Source organism: Bactrocera tryoni, unplaced genomic scaffold, assembly GCF_016617805.1.
Source record: "Bactrocera tryoni isolate S06 unplaced genomic scaffold, CSIRO_BtryS06_freeze2 scaffold_11, whole genome shotgun sequence".
Lineage (NCBI taxonomy): Eukaryota > Metazoa > Arthropoda > Insecta > Diptera > Tephritidae > Bactrocera > Bactrocera tryoni.
In genome coordinates, this window is record NW_024395824.1 from 21,279,185 (window position 1) to 21,300,397 (window position 21,213).

Below are 21,213 nucleotides of genomic sequence, written 5' to 3' on the forward strand. Positions count from 1 at the left end.
CTATGAGGAATCATCCCCAAATGGGTTGAGGCTGATTGACTTCACCAGGGCCTAAAATATCTGTTTCTGTAGCACTAGATTTCAGGATCGAAAAATTCACCAAGCTACCTGGTTGTCCCCGGATCGAAAAGCTACCAACCAGATCGATCATGTTGCGATAGGCGAAAGACACGTCTCCATTTTAGATGTACGTACGCTCCGAGGTCCTAACATCGACTCGGACCACTATCTTGTTATAGCCAAGATTCGCACCCGCCGCTGTGCAGCACGTCAACAAACACAAGGAAGGAAGGTGCGATGTCGAGAAACTGCATTCGCAACAGATAGGCGAACGAGTTTCTACTCGACTTGCACTCCTGCTCTCTGAGAACACTCGTCAACAACTCGATATGAGGGAACTGTAGGACGGCATTTCAAGCTCTTTCCGTACAGCTGCAACCGAAACCATTGTTTTTCGGAAAATGCCGTAGCGCATTGTAGGGGAAGCAAACTGCCTACCTCGCAACGTTACAGCCGACCACAACACGGGATGTGGTATATGCCGAGAGTTGAAGAGGGAAGCGAGCATACTCTTGCAGAACCCCCAAAGGTGATCTAGTAACCGATGCTCAGATCATACTACAATTACGGAGGGAACACTCTCCAGTCTGCTAAATGGCAGTAAAAGCCAACGCCAGGCTTATTATATGTGACAGAGGCTTATTATGTGTGACAGAGTAAAGAAGATACGGTTGTGTAAGCTGAGCAATACTAAAAGTTTCGTCAGGATCAGCAAGGACCTCTCCTAGTCCTTCGATACCAAACAAGATTTCACACAAGGCGGCTCCCTATCGTTCGACTACTTCAATCTGCTGCTGGAGAAAATAATTCGAGCAGGTACAATCTTCTTTAAGAGTGTACAGCTGCTGGCGTACGGCAATGATATTTATATCATTGGCTTCAACACCCTGCCATGAGTTCTACTTTCTCCAGACTGGATTAGGAAGCACAGCGACAGCCCAGGTGGTAAACGAGGGAAAAACGAAATATGGCCTTTCATCAAACAACCAGTTGTCGCACTCGCGACTTGGCTCTCACATCACTATTGACAGTCATAACTTTGAAGTTGTAGATAATTTCGTCTATCTTCGAACTAGTATGAACACCACCAACAATATCAGCCTGGGAATTCAACGCAGAATAACTCTTGCGAACAGGTACTACTTTAGACTGAGTAGGCAATTGAGAAGTAAAGTTTTCTCTCGACGAACAAACCCAAACTCTATAAGTCACTCATTATTCCCGTCCTGCTTTAATGTGCAGAGGCATGGACGATGTCAACAACGGATGGGTCGACGTTGCGAGTTTTCGAGAGAAAAGTTCTGCGAAAGATTTATGGTCCTTTGCGCGTTAGCCACGGCGAATACCGCATTCGATTGGACGATGAGCTGTACGAGATATACGACGACATCGACATAGTTCAGCGAATTAAAAGACAGCGGCTACGCTGGCTAGGTCATGTTGTCCGGATGGACGAAAACACTCCAGCTCTGAAAGTATTCGAGGCAGTACCCGCCGAGGAAAGCAGAGGAAGAGGAAGATCTCCTCTCCTTTGGAAACAGGGTAGAAAAGGACCTGGCTTCACTTGGAATTTCCAATTGGTGCCACGTTGCGAAAAGAAGAAGCGAAGAAGTGACTGGTGCGCTATTGCAAACTCGACTATAATTGTCTACGCAAGTAAAGAAGAAGAGCACTCATTTAAGACAACTTTTCGATGGACCCAGATATCTTATCAACTAGATAATTTTGGTTGAATGATCCATGTTCAGACGTACTCGGAAAAAAAGTCGCTGTCGCCATCATAATTGTAGTCATGAAGTAGATTGTGTATCACTGATTCTTCATTGGTATTTAGGATTGGTTTAATAGCCGATTTTAATACTAACAACAAAACAATTACAATTAATTGCCTAAATGATTGTTCAAATCATTGTTCAATGTGAAAATCGCAAACTGGAAATGAAATATAATTAAAACTTATATAATTGCTATAATTTTCTTTCTTACTTACGCAAATAATTTTTATATATATTGCTTTGCATAGAACATCATCGAAGTACATTCCAATTGCGAAGGCACAACCTAAAAAAATAGAAAAACCTAAGGAGGAGTTCGGGGGCAACCGAATTGTCTTGCAACTTGTAAAAATCAAAGACTCGGAAATAAGTTAAAGTGCAAGCCGCCAACCAGTCAAACGCCAAACGTCAATTATACATTTATAATTTTATATATTAAGGTGCTTCAAAAAAAATTTTTAATTTTGTATTTCAACTCTTACCCTCTCAAATGTTATTGATTGACAAAAAAAAAATCCTCCCTCAAGCCAGGAACTGTAGCTTAACTCTAAGGGTTCGCTTTTTGTTTTTTAGTTTCCTATTAATTAAAGATAGGAATTTTCGTTTTTCATTCAAACCAAAATTTCACCAGTTTATTTTCGTTTCCCAAAAATAACCATCACATATTCAGAAAGTTGGCTTTTCAAACTTTAAAAACTCCCGCGACAAAGTTCGATTATCTCAATCAGACGATTAAACATAGTGATTTGAAATTTGGAATTTTTTCAATAAAAATTAAAAACGTTTCTGAGAATAATAATTTGTTTGACCCATTCTATCTATTGTTGCACACATACAACTGTCTATCATGGAACTGCCACAGAAATGAGAACGATTTCTTTTGAATTCATTTTCTTCTTTACTCTTTACTAAATTTTCATCCACTCTTTCATGATCATGGTTTCCGTTTTTTTCTTTTCAATGCCAAAATCGTCTGGATACGCCCTTAATTTTCTGCAATATATTGCATTCTTGATAAATTGGTTTCCTCTGTTAGCGCAAAAATTGCAAATCCACAAAAAACTTCGGCGTTGATGAAGAAACAAGTTTTTTTCATTGATTGGCTGTTACATTTTAAACCATATTTTTTTTTAAATATGTTTTATTTGAAATCTATTTAATAAAAATAATAAGCAAATGAGATAACAAAATCATAATCTGACTTATATTATTGATATCCAGTGATATCAATAATAATATACAATAATCATATCAAATGTTCTTATATCTGGTGCTTATATTAACAAACTTAATACTAATATTTAAAATCGTCGTAATATATGTTATTAATTCCTAATTGGGAGATCTAGAATATGTTGTCTTTTGAGTCTAGTTACTTCATTGCTGTCATTTAATAACATGATTGCCAAAGGATTGTCATGATAATTGATTCTGTGTAAATATGCTGTGGAGGATGGAGTCATGTGTAGAAGTTCACGCAAGTGAGCAAAGTTCTCTGATCGTCATTCACTTGGGAGTGGCCAGAAACGATTCTTTTACACATGGCTCAAGCAGCTCACTACTTCCGGTCTTTGACCAAGTATCCTCTGGGTAGCCTAAGAACATCCGTTCGAAGGCGAGCTAAAGTGAGAAGGCGAAACATTCCCTACAAGGGTTGTGCGCTGGGTTTGGGACCCGCCACCTAAAAAAACACCCCCAGTGAAGAGCTATAACCAGCCTCGGATGAGAGACCCCCCTTTTGATGACGACCATGGCAAACGAAATAAGGACTACGAATTGAGGGCATGCACTTGGAATGTCCGGTCCCTTAATTGGGAAGGTGCCGCTGCCCAGCTGGTTGATGTCTTCGTAAAAACAAAGACTGACATCACCGCCGTCCAAGAAATGCGATGGATGGGACAAGGACAAAGACGAGTAGGTCCTTGTGACATTTACTACAGTGGCCATATAAAGGAGCGCAAGTTTGGTGTGGGATTCGTGGTGGGAGAGAGACTCCGTCGCCGAGTACTATCATTTACTGCGGTGAATGAACGTCTAGCCACAATCCGCATCAAAGCGAGGTTCTTCAACATATCGCTGATTTGCGCCCACGCCCCGACGGAAGAGAAGGACGATGTGACCAAAGATGCCTTTTATGAGTGCTCGGAGCGCACTTATGAAGGCTGCCCCCGCCACGACGTCAAAATCGTGCTTGGCGACTTTAACGCCAGGGTGGGCAAAGAAGGTGTCTTTGGCACTACGGTCGGTAAATTCGGCCTCCACGACGAAACATCCCCTAATGGGTTGAGGCTGATTGACTTTGCCGGGGCCCGAAATATGGTTATCTGTGGTACTAGATTCCAGCATAAGAAGATTCATCAAGCTACCTGGCTGTCTCCGGATCGAAAAACTACCAACCAGATCGATCATGTTGTGATAGACGGAAGACACGTCTCCAGTGTTTTAGATGTGCGTGCGCTCCGAGGTCCTAACATCGACTCGGACCACTATCTTGTTGCAGCTAAGATTCGCACCCGCCTCTGTGCAGCAAAAAACGCGCGCCACCAAACACAAGGAAGGTTCGACGTCGAGAAGCTGCAATCATAACAGACAGCCGAACGATTTTCTACTCGGCTTGCACTCCTGCTGGGAACTGTGGGACGGCATTTCAAACTCCTTACGTACAGCTGCAACCGAAACCATTGACTTTCGGAAAGTGCAAAAGAACAGCTGGTACGAGGAGGAGTGCCGTGTCGCAGCGGAGAGAAAACAGGCTGCCTACCTCGCAACGTTACGGTCGACCACTACACGTGCGAGATGGGATAGATACCGAGAGTTGAAGAAGGAAGCGAGACGCATTTGTAGACAGAAGAAGAATGAGGCTGAAATGCGTGAGTACGAAGAGCTTGATAAGCTGGCCGACAGGGGTAATGCTCGAAAATTCTACGAAAAAATGCGGCGGCTTACAGAAGGTTTCAAGACCGGAGCGTATTCCTGTAGAACCCCCAAAGGTGATCTAGTCACTGATGCCCAGAGCATACTTAAATTATGGAGGGAACACTTCTCCAGCCTGCTGAATGGCAGTGAACGCACAACACCAGGAGAAGGAGAACCCGATTCCCCAATCGACGACGATGGAGCAGACGTTCCATTACCCGACCATGAAGAAGTTCAAATAGCAATTGCCCGCCTGAAGAACAACAAAGCGTCAGGGGCCGACGGATTGCCGGCCGAGCTATTCAAACACGGCGGTGAAGAACTGATAAGGTGCATGCATCAGCTTCTTTGTAAAATATGGTCGGACGAAAGCATGCCCAACGATTGGAATTTAAGTGTGCTATGCCCAATCTATAAAAAAGGAGACCGCACAATCTGCGCCAACTACCGTGGGATTAGCCTCCTCAACATCGCATATAAGGTTCTATCGAGCGTATTGTGTGAAAGATTAAGGCCCACCGTCAACAAACTGATTGGACCTTATCAGTGTGGCTTTAGACCTGGCAAATCAACAACCGACCAGATATTCATCATGCGCCAAATCTTGGAAAAGACCCGTGAAAGGAGAATTGACACACACCACCTCTTCGTCGATTTCAAAGCTGCTTTCGACAGCACGAAAAGGAGCTGCCTTTATGCCGCGATGTCTGAATTTGTTATCCCCGCAAAACTAATACGGCTGTGTAAACTGACGTTGAGTAACACCAAAAGCTCCGTCAGGATCGGGAAGGACCTCTCCGAGCCGTTCGATACCAAACGAGGTTTCAGACAAGGCGATTCCCTATCGTGCGACTTTTTCAACCTGCTTTTGGAGAAAATAGTTCGAGCCGCAGAACTAAATAGAGAAGGTACCATCTTCTATAAGAGTGTACAGCTGTTGGCGTATGCCGATGATATTGATATCATCGGCCTCAACACCCGCGCCGTTAGTTCTGCTTTCTCCAGGCTGGACAAGGAAGCACAGAAAATGGGTCTGGCAGTGAACGAGGGCAAGACGAAATATCTCCTGTCATCAAACAAACAGTCGTCGCATTCGCGACTTGGCTCTCAAGTCACTGTTGACAGTCATAACTTTGAAGTCGTAGATAATTTCGTCTATCTTGGAACCAGCGTAAACACCACCAACAATGTCAGCCTAGAAATCCAACGCAGGATAACTCTTGCCAACAGGTGCTACTTCGGACTGAGTAGGCAATTGAGAAGCAAAGTCCTCTCTCGACAAACAAAAACCAAACTCTATAAGTCACTCATAATTCCCGTCCTGCTGTATGGTGCAGAGTCTTGGACGATGTCAACAACGGATGAGGAAGACCTCCACTCCGTTGGAAGGACCAAGTGGAGAAGGACCTGGCTTCGCTTGGAATATCCAATTGGCGCCACGTAGCGAAAAGAAGAAACGACTGGCGCGCTGTTGTTAACTCGGCTATAATCGCTTAAGCGGTTTCTACGCCAATTAAGAAGAAGAAGTAAATATGCTGTACTGAATCTTTTAATCTCAGCTTTATGGGGGTAGTAAGGTTAATTCGAGCAAAAAAAAGCATATTTTCAATTATTTTTTTCAAAGATACAATTAATATTTATTTATTTGTATAATTATAGCATAATTATATGAAATTAAAAGAATATTCTGTGAAAGTTTCATAGAAAAATATTAAAAAATAAGCCGGTGACAGAGAATCTTCGCAGATGTTCCAAAACAAATTGATTCGCGGTGAACCGCATAACTCATGACTGGATCATTTGAAATTAAAAAACCAAATTGATTTAATTAGTTGATAAGTTTCCTCAGATAACACTGTCAAGTTTAGTTTTTTTTAATGTTTGTTCATTTGTTTACAACGCTCGGAACTCAAAATATTGATTTTTCACCAAAAAAATCAGAAATTTTGTTGTTTAAAAATAAGTTAAAAGTAAAAAAAACTCGACAGCGTTACCTCACAATTTATGTAAGGAAATACTGTGCAAAATTTCAAAAGGATCGGTTCAGTAGATTTTGAGGTACAGAGTTCACCGGCTTCGAAAAAGTGAAGTGTGAGAAAAACACGTTTACGTTTACACGTTTACTTACAAGTGTATATCTCCGTCAATTTCGCTTTAATGGCTCTCAAATTTCCACCGAATAATCTTAAGATATTGTACATTGATATAAAATATAAAAAAATGCAAAAAAAAAAGAAAAAATTACCTTACTAACCCCCTTAACAAAAGGCATATTAAGATCTGTATGAATGGCTTTATTTGTTATAAACCAACGCCTGTTGTAATTAGTCTTAGGGTTTTTGACTGAAATCTTTGTAAAATTTCAATATTTGAATTACAAGCAGTGCCCCAAAGCTGCACACCGTGGGTCCAGATAGGTTTAAGTATGCTTTTATATAATAGCAATTTATTTTCAAGATGTAACGGCGATTTATATCCGAGTAGCCAATACAGTTGATTGATTTTTATTTTTAATTGCTTATTTTTTGCTTGTACTCGTATGTGCTGTTTCCATGTTAACCGTTTACCCAAGTGCATGCCGAGGTATTTAACGCAATCACTTTTAGGTATTGCATTGCTATTTAAAAGCAAGGAAGGGCTATCGCTTCGCCTTAAAGTAAATAAAATAAAATAATTGATTTATTTACGTTTACTTTCATTCTCCAGCAATCTAATCAAGTTTGTATCTTATTCAATTCTTCTTGCACCAAATTAGTTGCTTCAACAGGAGACTGGCTAGACGACAATAGAGCAGTGTCGACAGCATATGTAGCAATTAATACATTTTCAGTTCCAGGTATGTCCGAGGTAAAAATGGTGTAAAGTACGGGACCAAGCACACTACCCTGTGGTACTCCAGCATTTATGAATCTTATGTCAGACGTTTCGTCATTTATTTTTATATAAAATGATCTACCAGTTAAATAAGACTAAAGAATTAGATATATCTGAGAGGAGAATATGTTTTTTAATTTATATAGTAGACCATGATGCCAAACTTTATCAAATGCTTGCTGAATGTCCAAAAATGCTGCTGAGCAGTATTCTTTGCATTCTAAGGTGTCAGTAATGTAGTTAACTACATGGTGACATTGTTCGGGTGTACCGTGATAACGGCGAAACCCAAATTGATGTTCAGGTATTACCTTATTCTCTTTCAGTAGTGGCAATATTCTACACAAAAATATTTTTTCAAATATTTTGGAGAATAAAGACAACAAACTGATTAGTCTATATGAAGTGATTTCATTCTCAGCTTTACCTGGTTTGAGCACCATCACAATTTCTGCACACTTCCACAGAGTAGGGAATTGGATTATAGATAAGTGTAAGAAACATAATTCCTTTTTTAGGTAAGCACTTAGATACTCTGACATCAATTTTGTCATATCCTGGAAATGTTTTGTTGTTCAGTTTCTCGATTTCAGAACGTATTTCGGCGGGCGTAATATGTAGAGATAGTTGACAGGGTATATCAAGAAATTCTAATATTGCAGCATCATTGTTGCTACCACTACAACCAAAAGCAGTGAACGTAGCTTCAAGGTATTTACTGTACGCATTTGCTTTGCTTTTGTCTGATCTACACCAAACGTTATTACCGTCTTTGATAGTATATAAAAACCACAACCTCACTTTTTCCTAGGCACCTCCAATTTCTTAGAAACAAAATGAAAAAAATGGAATCTACACTAGTGCACGCATATGCACAAGGAAATAATTATATTGCGTTTGTATTTATCTTAGGTACAATTTTAAACACTTTACAAAATGAGTGTCGGCTGAGGATTCCGACTTAGGATGAAAACGCCGTTTAAAGATGTTCACACACGCGTAACTCCGACTGGATATAGATTTATAAATGTTGGAAAACTGAGGTTTGGCACACACGCCGTTTAAAGATGTTCGCACCCGCGGAACTCCGATTGGATATAGATTTATAAATGTTGGAAAACTGAGGTTTGGCACACACGCCGTTTAAAGATGTTCGCACCCGCGGAACTCCGATTGGATATATATTTATAAATGTTGGAAAACTGAGGTTTGGCACACACGCCGTTTAAAGATGTTCACACACGCGTAACTCCGACTCACTCGATGTCGAGGATGATGAAAAACGTTATTAAAAAATATGGCGCGCCCACGCGTACTTGTTGCTGCGGAGAATGAAGAAAAGCGAAGTGAGTTGCAGTTGTCCTTTTGGTCCCCTTTTCTTTGCGCTTGTGTGTGGAATCAGCTGGTGTGTGGTGTGGAATGTAAGTTTTGCTGGTTTGTGACGTGGGTGTGATGAAGGTGCGTGTCAGTGTTGCGTGTGTGGATGCCCGGGGGAGGATGCTCATTTGTACATCCTGGCCCCCCTAGGCGAGTATTCAGCCTAGTAACCTCTGAAGTTGTTGCAGTGTTGCAACAACGTTGCTGAGACCTGTCCTGCGACGAGCCTGCGGCCTAGGATGGCGCCTCCGATGCGAGGTGGTATGATGATGACGGCGCCAGGCGCGGGACTCTTCCGACGGGAAGGCTTGCCTTCGCGGTTGCGGTCGCGGGAGTCGTCGGCTGGCAGTACTGCCGCGAGGGGGATGACGACGCTCAACGTCGGGTCCAGCATTGCGGTGGAACATGGTGTGATGGTGACCCATACACACCTGGCACTGATACCCGGTGGTGCATTCGCGCGTTAGATGGGTAGGCGCCAGACAGTTTAAGCAATGCCCGTGGGCCTGGGCGACCTGCTGGCGTTGCTGAGGCGTCATCCCCTTGAATATACCGCAATGTGGCAATCGATGTCGGCGGCGACATAGCGCGCACTGAAGTGGTGCTGGTTCCGGAGACCGGGCTTGCGTGTCTCTACGCGGAGCTGTCGGAAGCTCTCGGTGGGCTGCGGGAACTATGGTTGTTCGCGGCGCTGCTACAGGGGTAGCTTTAGGGCGCGGAACAGTCACGGCCGAACGTACAGAGGGCGTTGGAGTATTGGGCATCTCGGCTTCCATATCGACCTGTCAAGAAATAGGATTTTTTTTTTTTTTTTTTAATTATCATATATATATGTGTATATATCATATAGCCGGTGGTGGCACGTAATGTGGCAGGATTGAGTCGTCGTACGGATCGACATAGTGGGTGCGTTTACTATTATATATACATATACATACAAATTTTTTTTTTTTTTCTTTATTTCTTTGTTTATTGGTTGCGGTTACGTTTGGATTTTATCTGCGGTTGGCAAAAAGCATAATTTAACGAGCGGTCTAGTTAGCGTTCCCGATTGTGTACGGAGATCGACTACGCGAATATGACCGTCGGAGCCGTGGTAGAGCTTCTCTATGCGGCCAAGCCGCCATTCGGTAGGGGGGAGACAATCGTCATTGATTAAGACACAATCTCCAAGCTTAGGCGCATTTTCGGTGATTTTCCATCGGTACCTTCTGTGGAGGTCCTTTAAATAATCATCTTTCCATCGGCGACTGAAGTCGTGATGGAGAATCTTAATTCTTTCCCAACGGTTTAATAAGGAAAGCGACTCCATGCCTGGCTCAGGTGTGGCCAGAATGGGCGCTCCTTTAAGAAAATGCCCTGGCGTGAGGGCAGTAAAATCTGAGGGGTCTTGCGAGAGTGCAGCGAGAGGCCGTGAGTTAAGAACGGCTTCAATTCTAGTTAAGAGTGTCGTGAACTCTTCATAATTGAATTTATAGTTGCCAGCTAGCTTCTTGAAATGAGATTTGAAGCTTTTTACAGCTGACTCCCATAAGCCGCCCATGTGAGGGGCGCTTGGGGGGATAAACTGCCAATTGATACCTTGGGGAGCGTATTTTTGGACAATTTCCGGTGAGACTTGTCTGGTGAAGTCCACAAACTGTTTTTCGGTAGCTCTTTGCGCTCCGATAAATGTTTTACCATTATCGCTCATGATCTTTGATGGAAAACCTCGTCGTCCGACGAAACGAGCAAAAGCCGCAAGAAAAGCCTCCGTCGTCAGATTCGTACATAGCTCAAGGTGTACTGCTTTTGTCGTGAAACAGACAAAAACAGCCACATAGCCTTTCATGAGGGTAGGAGACCTTAGCATGGATGCCTTTATCATAAAAGGCCCAGCAAAATCTACACCTGTAGTGGTGAAAGGCAGAGCAAAATTGCAGCGTTCAGGTGGAAGTGCTGCCATAATCTGCGATCGCATTTTCTGCTTATGCATAGTGCAGATTTTGCACATGAAAATGCATTTCTTTATTTGGGGCTTCAGTCGGGGTATGTACAGCTCTTGGCGGACCATATGTTGCATGAGGCGATGTTCGGCGTGGAGCATTAGTATGTGGATATATCTAATAAATAAAGTGGCAAACGGACACCTTTCTGGTATGATTATAGGGTGGCGTTCATTGTACGTTAGGCTTGAATTAGCAAGCCGACCATTCGCACGAAGTAAACCCTTCGTATCTAGAAATGGGTTTAGGACTAAGAGTGAGCTCTTTTTATCGATAGGTTTCGATTCTCTTAGTAATTCTATATCGCGGCTGAAATAGCGCGTTTGGGTTGATGCGATAAGAGCGACCTTTGCTTTTTGTAAGTCTTGGTGCGTCAATTTATCGCAATGGAGATAAGTTGCTCCTTTAACTTTAAGTTTAAGCCGCTCTAAAAACTTGAGCATATAGGCAACTACCCGGAGGGCTCGGGGGAACGATGAAAATCGTTCAAGGATGTCAATGTCATCCAGTGTTGCATGATAAGTGTCGATTTTACGACTTTCTGGGGCGAGTACGTTGCGCATGGGCGATTGTGGCCAAGAATCGGGAGATTCTGTTAACCATTGGGGGCCATTCCACCAGAGGGTAGAGGTGGCGAGATGCAGAGGTTTGCATCCTCTTGTACCTAGATCAGCAGGATTGTCGGCACTGGCTACGTGACGCCAAGTGACTGATCCTACTAGGTCAAGTATTTCAGACGTTCGGTTAGAAATATAAGTTTTCCACGCATGTGGTGGTTTTCCTAACCAGGCTAGAACTATCTCGGAATCGGACCATAAATATAGTCTGTATTTCGCCATTTGTAAGTGGGTCTGCACCATTGAAGCTAGCTTTGCTAGTAGCAGAGCGCCACAGAGTTCAAGTCGTGGAAGACTTAGCGTTTTTAGAGGCGCAACTTTTGCTTTTGCCGCTAATAAGTGGCTTGTAGTTGCGACATCGGTTTGTGTACGCACATATATAGTGGCACAATATGCCTTTTCAGAGGCGTCGCAGAAGCCGTGTAGTTCCACGTTGTATTCGGGGGAATAGTTGACCCACCGTGGAATTTGTATCTTTGAGATGTCGTTCAAGTTATTAGCGAACTGGGACCATCTTTCTAACCGAATAGGTTTCACTTGTTCGTCCCAGTCGGTTCCGTCTAGCCATAATTCTTGGATCAAGATTTTCGCTTGTATCATAATTGGCGAAAGCCATCCTGCGGGGTCAAAAAGTTTTGCCACCGAGGAGAGAATTTGGCGTTTTGTAATGGCGGATAATGCGGATATGGACTCAGTCGTGTATGAAAACTGGTCCGATATCGCATTCCATTGGATGCCCAGTGTTTTTGTTGTACTATCCTTTTCAAATATAAGGAAATTAGTATCCAACAAATGGTCTTTAGGAATATTTTTTAAAATATTTGGGTGATTGGCAGTAATCTTTTGTAAAGGAAACCCTGCGGTATCGAGGGCATGTATTACCTGTGATAAGGTCTCGTATGCTTGTGGAAGACTGTGGCTTCCAGACAGGATATCGTCTACATACGTTTGCGTTTTTAAGACTTGTGTTGCCAGTGGAAATTCTGGCTTTGTGTCTTCTGCCAGTTCGTGTAGTGTACGAATGGCAAGATAAGGGGCACAGTTTACGCCAAAGGTAACGGTTTTCAATTTAAAGTCGCGTAGCGGACTATTGGCGGATTTTCGGAAAATAATCCGCTGAAAATCTTGATCATCTTTATGAACCAGTATTTGTCGATACATCTTTTCGACATCCCCATTGAACACGTATTTGTATATACGCCAGTTCAATATGAGGAGCATTAAATCTGGTTGGAGTGTGGGTCCCGTAAATAGAATATCATTTAGGGAATTACCTGAGCTCGTGGATCGTGATGCATTGAAGACCACTCGAACTTTTGTTGTTTTCTTCTCAGGCTTTACTACTGCATGATGTGGCAAGTAGAAAGAGTAATATTTGCCTTTTATGATTTTTTCACATGGGCTTATTTCCTCCATGTGATCTAAATGAAGGTATTCTTCCAAGACACCATCATAAACTTGTTTAAGCTCACCTTTTTTAAGTAGGCTTTTCTCCATACTTAGAAACTGCTGTATTGCAGAGGTGCGAGAGTGACCTAAGGCGAGTGTGTCTGGAAATTGTTGTTTTATTGGTAGTCGTACGACATACCGACCATTAGCTGATCGAGTAGTTGTGGCTTTGTAAAAGTCTTCACAATACTGATCTTCTGGTGTTGAAATTGGAACGGGGGGGAGTTCTTCTACCTCCCAAAACTTTCTCAATTGTGTATTGAGGTACTCGTTGGAGATTTCCTCAACTTGAGTTGTCATGGCTGTGACTGGTTCCGCAACTAGTCCACTTAGGACCCATCCGAAAATGGTATTTTGCGCCAGTAGTGTTTTCGAAATTTTTTCAACACCTTCTAGTATAATTTGCGATATGAGATCGCTGCCTAATAGAAGGTCTATTTGAGCGGGGGTGTTGCAGTTGGGATCTGCTAGAGTGAGATGTGAAATCTTATCCCACTGCTTGCTATTTATTTGATAGCTTGGCAGCATGTTAGTTAGTTGCGGTAAGACAATAGCATTTGCTTGAATGCGCTTATCCGCTTGGGGGGAAATTAGGGTAATGGGGCATATTTTATGTGAGTTTTGTACTACTCGTCCGCCCATTCCCGTAATTTCATAGTTGGCATGTTTTGTTGGCAGTTTTAGCCTATTTTGTGCCCTAGACGCTATGAATGATCGTTGCGATCCTTGGTCTATTAGGGCTCTTAGTTTGAACAGTTCTCCTCGATGTTCGATGGAGACAACTGCTGTGGGTAGTAGTACTCTACTATGATTTTCGCTGTGTAGCGTTTGAGTTTTTAATGCCTTTGAACAACATGGTGTCTCTTGGCAATTTTCTTGAGGTTTTGTTTCGGGAGTTGCTGTTGCAACTAAACCCGTGGCTTTTTTTGAAAAAGCGCTGCTATGAGATGAGTTGGGAAAGTTATTGAGATGTAACATAGAGTGATGCCTTTTGTGGCAATATACGCAATTAAATTTGCTTTCGCAAGTATTAAGATTGTGTGAGTGGGACAAGCAGTTTGTACAGAGTCTTTTTGACCTGACAAAGTTGTTCCTTTCAGTGACATTCATTTTTTTAAATTTTTCGCAAGCTTTTAACTTATGCCCTCCAGAACATAGTTCGCATGACGTGAATTTACTTTGTTCAGATGTGAACGATTGTGCTTTGAAAAAGCTTCTGTTTAAATTATTGTTGCTTCCGGCTTGGGGTCTATTGAAGCTTCGATTTAAGTCTTGTTGAACGTTTTTAGTTCTGACTACTTTTTTGTCTACCCTTTCCGCAATTTCGTATTGGGTAGTTAAGAAATCTTTCATCTGCTGCCACGTTGGGCATTTTCTTCTTGATGAGAGCGATTGCTCCCACAAAAGTAATGATTTTTCTGGCAAGGCGGCGGTACATATGTTTACCAGAATAGGATCCCAATTGTGAGTGGGAATGTTTTGTGTCGATAGAACCGACAAACAGTTGGAAACAGTGGATTCTAGTTTCATGAACTCTTCACTGGTTTCTCTTTGAATTTTAGGCAAGTTCATAAGTATCGTCACTTGCTTGTCAACTAATATTCTCTCATTTTCATATCTTTGTCTTAAAGCTTCCCAAGCTAAATTAAAATTGTCGTCATTCAATGCGAACTGCTTGACTATTACGCCTGCTTGACCTTTAGTTTTGTATCGGAGGTGATACAATTTTTGCGCTTGTGACAATTTGGGATGGTTTATGTACACGGCTGTAAACATGTCCCGGAAGGACGGCCATTGTTCATAACCTCCATGAAATATTTCCGTATCACACGCTGGCACTTTGAGATGAATGCCTGAACTTGCCTCTTGGGCTTGCAATTGTGGTAACTCTACTCTACTGTGGGGAGTAGGTGCAATCGCCTTCATAAGCTTTAATTGATCTGATATCATTGCTTTTGTGTCTTCATAGCGGTCTAAGCAGTTTTCGTATTTGGCGTAAGCCGAGGATTTGAAATTTTCAGGTAGATCTGAATCATCAGTTTCTACTATTGCGTCGTATGCAGCTTGGAGGCGTGTCCAAAAATTGTCAATAGATTTATTTTTAATTTCTAGTACCGATTCAGAGTTGTCCTGAATCGGTGAAGATGCAAATCGAGTGCAGTATTTAATTAAGCTATCACTCTCAGAAATGAATTTAATATACGAAATGTCTTTCCCCCTTTTTTGCTTTGTAGCACCTTGCTTTGAGCGTGTAGCTTCTGCAGGTGTACATGGACTTTTGTCATCATTAACCATTTTGGGAATTTTTAAGAATTCTGCTTTTGATTCTTTTGAATCTGTGTCCATTCAGAAAATTGTATTTAATAAAATATATAAGTATATTTTATTATAATTGAAATTTGTGTCACCGAATACTCTTTTTAATAAATAAGAGTTAATATTGCCGAAATATTGGATTATTAAAATATGTAGTATGTTACCGAACGCTCTTTTCAAAAAATAAGAGCTTTTATTTCCGCAAAAGAATACAATAATGCGTGTATCGATTGTATTTATCGTTTGTCGAAATTTTTTCTTTTTATTTATTTTCGAAATATTATTATTTATTTATTTATTTTTTTTTTTTTTTTTTTTTTGGATTTATTCGTATGCCCTTGTATCAGTGCGCACTGAAACTGGGTCAATATCCTTTGTACATACTTGTGGATTTTATGCGCATATAGTATGCGTTAAATAAAATATGTGCAATTATGCTTGTTCTTGTGTGACAAGGAACAAGATAAATGCTAGAAATCGCCAAAATTGGACTTTCAATATATGTGTGTATGTATGTACAAAGGTATGTAATTAGATTGCAATATTTAATTTCTGAACCCAAATTCTTTTGATTTTCCGCACCCAAATATATTTTCCCAATATCTCTTGATTATTTGTATCCTATTTTTATAGGTATACGCATGTGAGAATATAAGGCAATATCGAAATATTTCGCGATTGTGTACTCGCGTTCAGAAATATGCGCAAAAGCGCTAATGTATAATATATATGTATGTATATGTATATATGGTACGTATGTATATATCAATTTTAGTTATATAATGTATATAATCCGCTTGAGGATATGTATATATGTATGTTTGTACTTATTCCCTTTTATGCTGTATTCTTCTTGCGATTTTTGCTTACTTTTTGGAAGCAATTCCTCTCACAGCTTAATAAGCTGAAGAGGTATTGTTCGTATAATTGGCAAGTGTCCCTCTCACAGTTAATGAACTGGAGCGGTATTGCCAGAATAATTTGAAAATAAATTGAAAATATTGAATTTTTTCTCTGTGGGAATTGTGTGTATTGTATACACGAAGGTAAGTGTAAAAAGCAAGGAATAATTATTGTTTAGTTAAATATATTTAAATATATATATATATATATATACTGTGGATACATATATACATATATATTATGTACCGTATTGGATTCTACCGGTACTTAAATTTGCCGCCGATTTAGAAATTTTTCCAAACCGTTTTTATAAAACGGGTTTAATTTCTAGCGGTTCTATTAAATTGACCGTTTGCGCAACGCTACATACATATATACATATAATAAATAGAATCAAAAGTGAAATGGATACACTCACCCTGATTTTCCTCAGGGACTTTGGGAATTTATTTTGGTTTAACCGTGGTGCGTTTCCTGGCTTGTCTCGATGGGAATTCCTTCCAACGCAGGCGTTCCGCTTGCTGTGTTGATGGTTCTTTTTTTTTTTTTTTTCACTTTTGTTTTATTTGTATTTTGTTGTTATTTATTTGTTTGTTATAATTTCGCGCCCGAATTTTATTTAGTTTTAGTTTGCACCCACTTTGGTTGACTTTTATTAATATTATTTATTAATTAGGGTATCACACAATTTTGTGCACTTTTACTTTTAGATTTAGTATGTATGTATATATTATTTCACTGCACTTGTGCACCCTTTTTTTTTTCTTGGTTCTTTCACCACACTTTTTGTTTTCTCATATGTAGATTGGTGTGAATTCACCATTTAAATTTCACTTTCGTATGTAAAACTTTTTGTTGTTGTTTTACATATATGTATATGCATATATATATAGATATGTATATATATATTGTACCGTTTCACCAAAGTGCCGTTCGTTTTGTCTCGAAGGACCATATATAAAAACCACAACCTCACTTTTTCCTAGGCACCTCCAATTTCTTAGAAACAAAATGAAAAAAATGGAATCTACACTAGTGCACGCATATGCACAAGGAAATAATTATATTGCGTTTGTATTTATCTTAGGTACAATTTTAAACACTTTACAAAATGAGTGTCGGCTGAGGATTCCGACTTAGGATGAAAACGCCGTTTAAAGATGTTCACACACGCGTAACTCCGACTGGATATAGATTTATAAATGTTGGAAAACTGAGGTTTGGCACACACGCGTAACTCCGACTGGATATAGATTTATAAATGTTGGAAAACTGAGGTTTGGCACACACGCCGTTTAAAGATGTTCGCACCCGCGGAACTCCGATTGGATATATATTTATAAATGTTGGAAAACTGAGGTTTGGCACACACGCCGTTTAAAGATGTTCACACACGCGTAACTCCGACTCACTCGATGTCGAGGATGATGAAAACGTTATTAAAAAATATGGCGCGCCCACGCGTACTTGTTGCTGCGGAGAATGAAGAAAAGCGAAGTGAGTTGCAGTTGTCCTTTTGGTCCCCTTTTCTTTGCGCTTGTGTGTGGAATCAGCTGGTGTGTGGTGTGGAATGTAAGTTTTGCTGGTTTGTGACGTGGGTGTGATGAAGGTGCGTGTCAGTGTTGCGTGTGTGGATGCCCGGGGGAGGATGCTCATTTGTACAGATAGATACATTTCTTTTTTTAGGACTTTTTAGATATTTGGTAGCATTCCCAATCTTATGATCTTCATTATTTCTATAATTTAAACTCTCAATATAATCAGAAATCGATTTATTTTTGAAGTCTTTTAATTTTCCTTTTAGATCTTTTGTTGCTTTATTTAGATTAGTTTTGTCAATTGGATTTCTACTGATTTGCCACTTTTTTCGTAAACGTCTTTTACTCTGAATTAATGATCTAATCTCTGCAGATACATGAATCAGTTTATGAGATGAAAATTCATTCCTTTTTTGGGGAGTGGCAGCAAAAGCTGCTTCGTGAATTTGGTTTGTAAAACCTTCAACTGCATCATCCAATTCAACTCGAGATTTAATAGAAGTGTTAAGTATTATATTTTGCGATATCCAATCTTGAAAAACTCCAATTTCACTTTTATTGCTTAAAGCACAATATTTTCTTTGTTTAACATTAACTGAAGTGTTGTAACTCACTATGATAGGCGAGTGATCACAGCTTAGTTCATCAGAGCAACAGCATCTAACAGTTGAGGTGGAATACCTTTGTATACAGCAAAATCTAGAAGGTCAGGAATTTTTAATGGATCACTCGGCCAGTATGTAGGCTCACCGCATGACAGAGTTCGGAAATTATTCTTTATAATACATTTATAAAGCACTCTACCCTTTGGATTTGTAGGACATTAGCCCTACCAGGGATGCTTAGCGTTGTAATCACCTCCTACAAAAAATCTTTGACCGAGAGAGCTGAAAAAGCTGTGATATTCCGTAGTTGTTAAACTATACCTTGGTGGTGAGTACAAAGCATAAATGTGTAAATCGTTATTGTTAGATTTAATTTTTATTCCGGCAGATGGCGTTTGTATTTGGTTCAAGTGCGTCATATTTGATACAAGACTTAATTAAGATTGCACAGCCAGTATGAGCCCTGTTACTTGGATGATTAGAGGCGGCTATATCATAATTTTTTATATACCATTATCAGAAAGAGGATTCTCACCGGATTTCTATAATATACCTCACAGATTGACCGATAAAAAATTCGCTATAGGAACTGGGATCCAAGTTATTCGGTTTCTGAGGGCATGAATAAATTGGATACGACTTGGAAATATACTCGCATTCGCCTCTGTGCAGCCTAAAACGCACGTCAACAAATACAAGAAAGGATTGACGTCGAAAAGCTGCAAACACAGCGGACAGCCAACGCAGAACCTCCTGCTCTCTGAGAACGCTCGTCAGCAACTCGGTATAGGGTAACTGTGGGACGGCATTTTAAGCGCAGTAGATAGAAAACAGTTACAGTCGACCACAACACGTGCGGGATGAAACCGAGTTGTAGAGGGAAGCGGGACGCATTTACAGATAAAAAAGAAAGAAGCCGAAACGAGCTGGCCGACATGGATAATGCTCGAAAATTCTACGAAAAGATGCGGCGACTAACAGAGCCCCCCGAGGTAATCTAACGGCTGATGCCCTGAGCATACAAAAATTATGGAGGGAATACTTCTCCAGCCTTTTGAATGAAAGTGAATGTTAACAGTTGAAATCATAACAGTTTAATTATCTCAATCAGGCGATTAAACATAGTGATTTGAAATTTTTTCAATAAGAATAAAAAACGGTGCTGGGAATAATATTTTTGTCGCGGAAATTTTTAAAGTTTGAGAAGCCAACTTTTTGAATATGTGACGGTTTTTCTTAAGAAACGAAAATTAATTGATAAAATTTTAGTTTAAATGAAAAAAAAAACGAAAATTCCCATGTTAAATTAATAGGAAACTAAAAAACAAAAAAAAACCTCTTAGAGTTAAGCTACAGCGCCGGTCTTAAGGGAGGAGCTTTTGTCAATCATTAACATTTGAGGGGAAAAGAGTTGAAAAAGAACTAAAATTTTTTTTTGAAGCACCCTAATATACATATACACTTATTGGATAATTCCTTTTTCATTTATTGCTTTTTGGCTTCTATTTTTACAGGTTTATATGCAATCATATTTATTGATATGAGAATAATTTTGCTAATTTGTATGAATGAATGCAATGTACTTAGTATTTATAGCTTTACATGCATTCATAGAAATAAGCAAAATAATAATTTTCTTTGGTTTTTAAACAATATATTTCTTTCATAAATATTTTTGTATTATATTACTTGCTAATAGAAATTAAATTTATCACAACAATATAGGTAAGTATATGTACATCAACACACACACACCACATCAACTCCACCTCACAACACTGGCACGCACCTTCACCACACTCACCATATCACTGCTTACAATTCACACTACTCATGAGAGCACCACACTTCGACACCCACATCACACCATCTGATCTCACATATCAAAGAGAAAAGAGGAACCGACGAGGAGACCCCATCACTACGCTTGCGACCTCAACAACGATTTGTACACATGTGCGATAATATCTGCTCTTTTTCGTTTATTTCGAAAAATTTGTGGCGGAATAAAAGGTGAGTGCGGAAAATATACATGGTCCTTCGAGCAATAAAGAACGGCACATTGGAGAAAACAAAAAAAATTGAGTGGAAACAAAAAACCAAAGTTAAGTGCGTGATATAAATACATATTAAGTACATGAAAGAAAAAAATATCAAATAAAGGCATACAAATACTTATAATATATACAAAAAAAGGAAAGACTGTGAAAAATTAACGTCTAAAATAACAAACCTATCGAAATTTCACTACCATAATAAAACGGGCACAAACTCAATAAATATAAATAACTTAAACTAAATACAAAATTAAACAAAAGTAAAAAACCGCAAAAAAGCAACAACACAACAAATTGGAACGCCGGCGTAGGCTTAATTTTAACTCAATACTCATCCTAAAAATCTGTAATTTTGGTTTGTTTACATTCTCATCTGTCAAAATGAGGTTTCTCGCTATTGCCAACTACTTTTTTTGGGTAAAATCATTATTCCTGGTACAAGCTATGATACATAGCTTATGACAAGTCAACATAATTATGTTGGCTAAGTCTTTCATACAAAATAAGCTAATACATAGCTTAATTTGCTGGTCAAATAAAACACGCCTATTATATGTATATATGTACATAAACGTTTTGTACTAACGGTCAATACCATAGAACCAATATAAATTAAGCCCGTTTAGTAAAATCGGTCAGTAAAGGCTAAATTCAAGTCCCGATAGAAACCAATACGGTAAATACTATATGTGTATATATATATATATATATGTATCCACAGTATACATATATATATCTTCT

General features: G+C 39.8%; 1 protein-coding gene and 1 long non-coding RNA gene across 2 annotated transcripts; one reads left to right on the top strand and one right to left on the bottom strand.

Annotated features, from left to right (window-relative positions):
* Positions 1–8,624: 8,624 nt before the first annotated feature.
* Positions 8,625–16,872, bottom strand: LOC120779728. The gene is made up of 2 exons (XM_040112099.1): positions 16,691–16,872; positions 8,625–9,784 (listed from the first exon to the last, which is right to left on the bottom strand). Exon 2 carries the CDS (start codon positions 9,776–9,778, stop codon positions 9,161–9,163), a length of 618 nt encoding a protein of 205 aa, XP_039968033.1. The 5' UTR covers positions 9,779–9,784; positions 16,691–16,872; the 3' UTR covers positions 8,625–9,160.
* Positions 16,873–17,152: 280 nt separating this feature from the next.
* LOC120779729 lies at positions 17,153–17,689 on the top strand. Its single transcript, XR_005705739.1, has 2 exons — positions 17,153–17,490; positions 17,550–17,689. It is a non-coding gene; the product is annotated as an uncharacterized LOC120779729 (long non-coding RNA).
* The last annotated feature ends 3,524 nt before the right edge of the window (positions 17,690–21,213 follow it).

What these genes read in the sequence shown, in the direction of transcription:
- LOC120779728 (XM_040112099.1), bottom strand. Translation starts at nt 9,778, where the DNA reads ATGGAAGCCGAGATGCCCAATACTCCAACGCCCTCTGTACGTTCGGCC.